This window comes from Thunnus maccoyii, chromosome 19, assembly GCF_910596095.1.
Source record: "Thunnus maccoyii chromosome 19, fThuMac1.1, whole genome shotgun sequence".
Taxonomy (NCBI): domain Eukaryota; kingdom Metazoa; phylum Chordata; class Actinopteri; order Scombriformes; family Scombridae; genus Thunnus; species Thunnus maccoyii.
In genome coordinates this window covers 26,185,281-26,191,942 of record NC_056551.1, presented here as the reverse complement: position 1 = coordinate 26,191,942, position 6,662 = coordinate 26,185,281, and the positions used below count along the sequence as shown (strand labels likewise).

Below are 6,662 nucleotides of genomic sequence, written 5' to 3'. Positions count from 1 at the left end.
AACGCAGTTTATATTGTACTATTCAGGGGTAGAAGTACTCAGATCCTTTACTTAAGTAAAAGTACCAATGCAGAAATGTAAAAATACTCCATTACGAGTATCTACATGAAAAATCATAAAGTACATAAGTAAGATAAGACTTTTTTGATTCCCAGAGGGAAAATTTGCATGTTGCAGCTGTGCAGGAAACGAAGAAACAGAATAAAAACTAGAAGTAATAAATGCAAACGAAATAAAAAGTGAAGTAAATTGAATTAAATCTGTATATATTATACACATTATAATAATACGACAATATACATAACCTGACTTGTGGATTATAAAAATAAAAAGTTGTGCAAAATATGTGCAGTAGTGGTGGTTCTGGTTGGTGTAGCTGTAGTTATATATATGTGTGTGTGTGTGTGTGTGTGTGTGTGTGTGTGTGTGTGTGTGTGTGTGTGTTATATAGGTGAAGTAGTGAATACAAAAAAAGTAATATATACAGTAGTGTTGTCTACACAGGTCAGCTATATTTCTATGTATTGTAGTCTGTGTGTGAGAGTCAGTTTATGTGCAATAGTTGAGTCCAGAGCTCTAGAGGATGGAGATGATGATGATGATGATGATGATGATGGTCGGCCTTCACAGACTGATGGACACAAATGCGCACCGGAAACACTCTGTCTTACTCTTTGGTGGAATAAGTCTGTGACTGAATGAGCTGATCATTTAAAGTAAAAGTTCTCATTTCATCCTTCTGACTGATATATTATTATATATGACATCATTAGATTATTAATAGTGAAGCATCAGTGTTAGAGCAGCATGTTACTGTTGTAGCTGCTGGAGGTGGGGCTAGTTTACACTACTTTATATACAGTTAGCTAGTTTAGTCCAGTGGTTCCCAACCTAGGGGTCGGGCCCCTCCAAAGGGTCATCAGATAAATCTGAGGGGTCGTGAGATGATTAATGGGAGAGGAAAGAAGAAAAAACAAAGTTCTGATACACAAATCTGTTTTCAGTTTTTGGACTTTTTCTCTAATCTTTGATTTTTGGTGAAATATTGGATCATTTGAACATTTATTGAAATGAAAGCATGTGAGAAGTTTAGAGGGAAAAATCACTATTTGGTGGAGCTGTTAACAACTCATAGACATGTGAAATGTGACCCCGACTACACACTGCTTTTTGTAAGACATCAAAAGCCAAAAAGGTTGGAAACCACTGGTTTCATCTTTAACAATGTGTTGTATTTTAAAAGCTTGTTATATTATCCATTGTGTCAAATCTTCATCTGAAAAGTAACTAAAGCTGTCAAATAAATGTAGTGGAGTAGAAAGTACAATATTTCCCTCTGAAATCTAGAAAGTAGCATCACATGGAAATACTCAAGTAAAGTACAGCAGGTGAGTAAATGTACTTACTGATGATAAATACCTTAAACACAATAAATCACAATGACAACTATATTGAAAATACAATTTATTACACTGAGTAATAAATACATACAAAGATGCAAGTTAACAGCATTTTCCTTTTTTTTTTTTTTTTTATACCAAAACCGACCTCAACACGAATGAACCAATGCATTTGGCACATTTCTGTCCCTCACTCATTCAGTCATGTGTGTTATTAGGAGTCTGAAAAACAGACCAAATACTATCAAAACACAATTCTTCTCCATCTACCCCCCCCCCCACTAACCCCCCCCACCCACCAACCACCAACCACCCACCCCCCCCCAATACAAGCCATGCAGTGTCTACACTTAACCCACGGGCCCGTTCGCATGCATAAATCAACATTTTAAATATGAAGTTAAAACTGAGATCCCTAAAAGTGGGGCAATAAAAACACATGATATCCTCTCATCTCCATTAATCCACACATGATTTAAATGATCCTCCAGAACCCACACGAGTCATGAATTGCGTGTTGTTTTTTGTTGTTGTTGTTCTCCCCTTGAGCTTGTTTTCCCATCCTTTCTTCATTTACTTCCTCTTCTCAAAGGAAATGCCATGCAGGTTTTTTTTTTGTTGTTTTTTTTCTCATAAGACGCACAACTGTTAGTTCTTCTTGCAGGGAGGAATGTGTGTGTGTTGTGTGTGTGTTGTGTGTGTGTTGTGTGTTCGTAGCTAGGACCTCGCGTTCCTCTCGGTCTCAGCCAAGCATTCACGCACCAGCCCTCTGGCGTGGATTATTCCTGTGAAGAAAGACCCGCACCGTTTAGATGAACAAACTGTGTGAATGACATTTAGCGCTTGAATTGTTTGAAGTATGGAGGTTAACTAACAGTACCTCTTTTCAGTCTCTCCATTGCGCTCTTACTTCCAGCATATGTAGGCCTGATCTCCTTTCCCAGCTCTTCGATGATGGCCAGCAGCTCTGCATATTTGTTCTGAGGCACTTGGCTCCCGGTGGAGCCCTGGAGAGCAAACACAGTAAGATAAGCCAGGTTCAACACATCTTCAATACGCGGAAGGAAGTCTAATCCAGAGAACATTACAGTCGGTACAGTAGGTGAATAAGCTTCCAATTACTTGCCAAAAATGATAAGAAAACACACACATGGAGGGCAAATCTTCATATTTATGTGATAACAGACATTTTATAAGTAATATTTAAGTTAATAAACATTTTTCTCATGAATTATTCTCACAAAACAATTCAAAAAGGGGACACTCCTCCAGTTTTACACATCAAGATCAGTTTACTTGCTGTTAAGACTAGTTGAAAACATCTGTGGCTGCAAACAGAGCTTCTCAAAGACTGAAAAAACAGCCCTGGTGATGTCATTGGGGTCAGACAGGTAACGCTGTGTAATGCTGGGCCTCATGCAAGAACATTTCTGTTTTCTTCTCCTATATCTCTGACTTTTTTTCTGTTTCGTACAAGTGTTGCAAATTGGATTCAACAAACTCTCTTAACTGCTCGAACTTGTCGTAAATGGCTCGTTTCAGCCTGACGGACGTCACATGATCGTGAGGAGGTGAACGTTCCTGAGATTTCATCATAAGTATAATTGACGCCCCTTAAATTGCCGTATGAGGAGACATGTTTCGCTGCGTTTGTGGGCGAGTTTAACTAACAAAAATGTTCCCGAACAGTTAAAACGAGGGAAACTGCAGAGCTTCTAGTCCTGCTCTCAGAAATGAGCAGATAAAAACATGTTTAAGGGTGTCAGAAGTCGTATTAAAGGACTTCAGCTTCAGTGTGACAGACTCCAGGCTCCATGACTAATACGAGAGGTGGTCATGTGAGCGTCACAGAGATATTAGAGTAGATGATGTTACACTGTCAGCTGCAACACGACATGATGCTGGACAGAAACCTGCACAAACAGCCTGACGATGCCGCCCCGCTGTATGCTAACTCGTTCATCGTCTATGGGAAGCAACTAATTCTCTGCACAAAGCATGCTGGGATATCTGGCGACGGGGACCAAACTGGCAGTGCGACGAGAGGGGGCGGGACTAATTAACAAATTCAAACAGTGCTCACACAAAGACAGCCAACCAGGGACTTTCTCAACAGCTGTGTATAGCGGCTGTTTACTAGTGAAATATGGAAGCTGCCAAAATATGACAATAAAACTCAGAAAATCTAAAGAAACTGTCAGTAAATTGGCAGCTATGTTTGTCAAACAAGTTTCTCCCCTTGTGAAGAAATGCAGAGACTCTGTTCAGGACTCGTCTGAACTGCTCTTCATGTTGTTCGTATCTCATGATTAGTATGAGTGACACCAATTTTCTTAAATCACTCATACGAGCCTCTAAAAGACTGAATGAATGTCGGTGCGAGTGGTTTCCCTGCTTCCTTTCAGTCTTTGTTGTAGATTACACGCTCACGTTTTGTGTGAAATTTTGTGTTTGAAGCCAAAACTGAAGGGATTTTATAAATATATATATATGAATAATTAAATAAATAAATAAAGGAAAGCCTGAGTTACAAACTGGAAGCATGGAATTTGAGAGACGTGGGTGATTTATGGGAAGTCTGGGATCCAGAGCCTCTGCTGCTTCAACTCTGACCGTTATTTTTGAGTTGTTGTTTGGGGTTTTTTTTGGTACAAAACTAAATTGCTAGATGGAAATGTTTGCGTGAGTCAGATTTGAGCTCAGCAGCAATTACCTGTGAGAATCCCAGAGATGGAGGTCCATAGTCGCTCAGAAGGGGCCTGTAGGACTGCAACGTGGCCAAGTTGGCTGCTGAGGGAGACTGGAGGTTTCCAACTGTCCACACATCAAAAAAAAAACACACAAATCACAATCACAAATCACTACAGCTCTATAAACAACTAATACAATATTATATCAATAACTGACAGATTGATGGTTAGTTGGTACTTGTACTTTACTTGAGTATTTCCATGTGATGCTACTTTATACTTCCACTCCACTACATTTCAGAGGGAAATATTCTACTTTCTACTCCACTACATTTATTTAACAGCTTAAGTTGCTTTTCAGATGAAGATTTGACACAATGGATAATATAACAAGCTTTTAAAATACAACACATTGTTAAAGATGAAACCAGTGGTTTACAACCGTCTTACAGAAAGCAGTGTGTAGTCGGGGTCACATTTTAAAGTCCAGATGAAACAGCATTTCCAGAGTATCTGACTGCCGTATCGTGATATAATAGGATAAGACAGACAGACGGGACATAACGTTGGGAGCAGTTTGATTTGAATGTTGAAAAGTGAGCGTGACATAATGAATTTTAGCTCTTAATTAATGGGTGGATGTCATGATATTATTGGTTGAAATTGGTTGATTCAAGACTACATCAGCACATGTCATATTTTGCTTTACAGGAAGAAAACGTAATTAGATTTTTGATATAACAATACGGTGAAATAGATTTTTTTGTATTTTTTGGCATATATTGTTAAATAGGTGCACAATATGACCGGGGATGTCATCTAAAAGGGTTAAAAAGGCATTTTTCATTTCATCTCGACTTTAACAGCTCCACCAAATAGTGATTTTTCCCTCTGAGCTTCTCACATGCTTTCATTTCAATAAATGTTCAAATGATTGATGATCAATAAAAATCAAAGACTAGAGGAAAAAGTCCAAAAAACTAAAAACAGATTTGTGTATCAGAACTTTGTTTTTTCTTCTTTCCTCTCCCATTAATCATCTCACCACCCCTCAGATTTATCTGCTGACCCTTTGGAGGGGCCCCGACCCCTAGGTTGGGAACCACTGGACCAAACTAGCTAACTGTATATAAAGTAGTTGAAACAGTAACATGCTGCTCTAACACTGATGCTTCACTATTAATAATCTAATGATGTCATATATAATAATATATCAGTCAGAGGGACCAAACCACTACTTTTACTGCAATACTTTAACTACATCACGCTCATAATATTTAAATACTTTTGCTTAAGTAGGATTTCTCATAGTATTTTTACATCGCCGTATTGGTACTTTTACTTCAGTATGTGAGTACTTCTTCCTACACTCGTAGTATTTGAACTGATTTGTGAATAAACTGCAGTATTCAGCCTCCAACACGAGATGTCCTCGAAGAGTCATAAAGAGCCCTCAGAGGCAGATCAATCAGCAGCTCCGACCGAGGAGCATCATGGAGGAAACGGAACAAGGCTGGCTCAAGAAGACAGAAGTGATACATTTTTGTCACCGTGTAACGGCACCCACCCGGCGGGACCGGGACCCCGGACGGCGGATAACGACCGTTACGGAACCGTCGCCTTCTCGTTTCACATCCCAACCGTCTTTCTCCAACGGCTGATGCCGCGGATGGCGCTCTTTTACATTAGTAATAATGGCGGATATGAATTAGCCTAGCTCCCAGGATCTGACCCTATATATATAACTGGACAAAAACTACAGACACGGTCTTTCTCCAGGTATTCTCCGAGACCCCGAATTTAACGGTCGATTTAACGGTCGGATACTTTGATTTTCTCCGCCGTTTTCGCCTTACCCTGGTTCCCAGAAGTTCCCGGAATGTGCTGATGGACGTTGGGTTTGTAAGACATTCCCAGAGACATTGTAAATTAAAGAAATAAAAATGACCCGAAATTCAGTGAAGCGTCTGTCTCTCACTTTTTGTTTACAACAGCGGCACCGGCAAATATGGCCGTCACTTTATATTGACACCCACTGTGCTTTCTAACACTGCAACTATCCATTGTGGGTGTTACGACGTATTTGGTGACCCATGTTGGAAGAAGTACTCTAAGTAGAAGTATAAATACCACAAGGCAAGTTTATCACAGGAGAGTTTATTTGTATAGCACGTTTCAACAATAAAGCAATTCAAAGTGCTTCACGTAACGCGCTGAAAGTGCGAAAGAAACACATTATTAAAAGGACGTTTAAACACATATAAAGACGGTTATTAAAGAGTTAAGAAAATACAAAATAAAAAATATGGAAAAATAGAATAAGAAAGATAAAATACAAGAATTTAAGTTAAAGTGCAGTGCAAGAAATTAATCTAAAGCCTCACATTTTGATTTAATAAAAGGCAGCTGCAAACAGACAAGGAAATACAATGAAAATGTACTTAATTACAAGTAAAAATCCTGCATTTAAAATCCTAATTTAAGTAAAAGTATTAATTTTGCAGAAAATCTGCAAAATTAAGACTTTAAGTAAATTTATGTGGTAATGCTTCTATACTTTTACTAAGGATTT

General features: G+C 38.7%; 1 protein-coding gene across 1 annotated transcript; it reads right to left on the bottom strand.

Moving 5' to 3' along the window:
- Positions 1-2,033: 2,033 nt before the first annotated feature.
- On the bottom strand, positions 2,034-6,169 carry LOC121885405 (cyclin-dependent kinase 2-associated protein 1). The gene is made up of 4 exons (XM_042394820.1): positions 5,947-6,169; positions 4,114-4,214; positions 2,281-2,407; positions 2,034-2,185 (listed from the first exon to the last, which is right to left on the bottom strand). The coding sequence occupies exons 1-4, from the start codon at positions 6,011-6,013 to the stop codon at positions 2,118-2,120; spliced, it is 363 nt and encodes a 120-aa protein (XP_042250754.1). The 5' UTR covers positions 6,014-6,169; the 3' UTR covers positions 2,034-2,117.
- Positions 6,170-6,662: the final 493 nt, after the last annotated feature.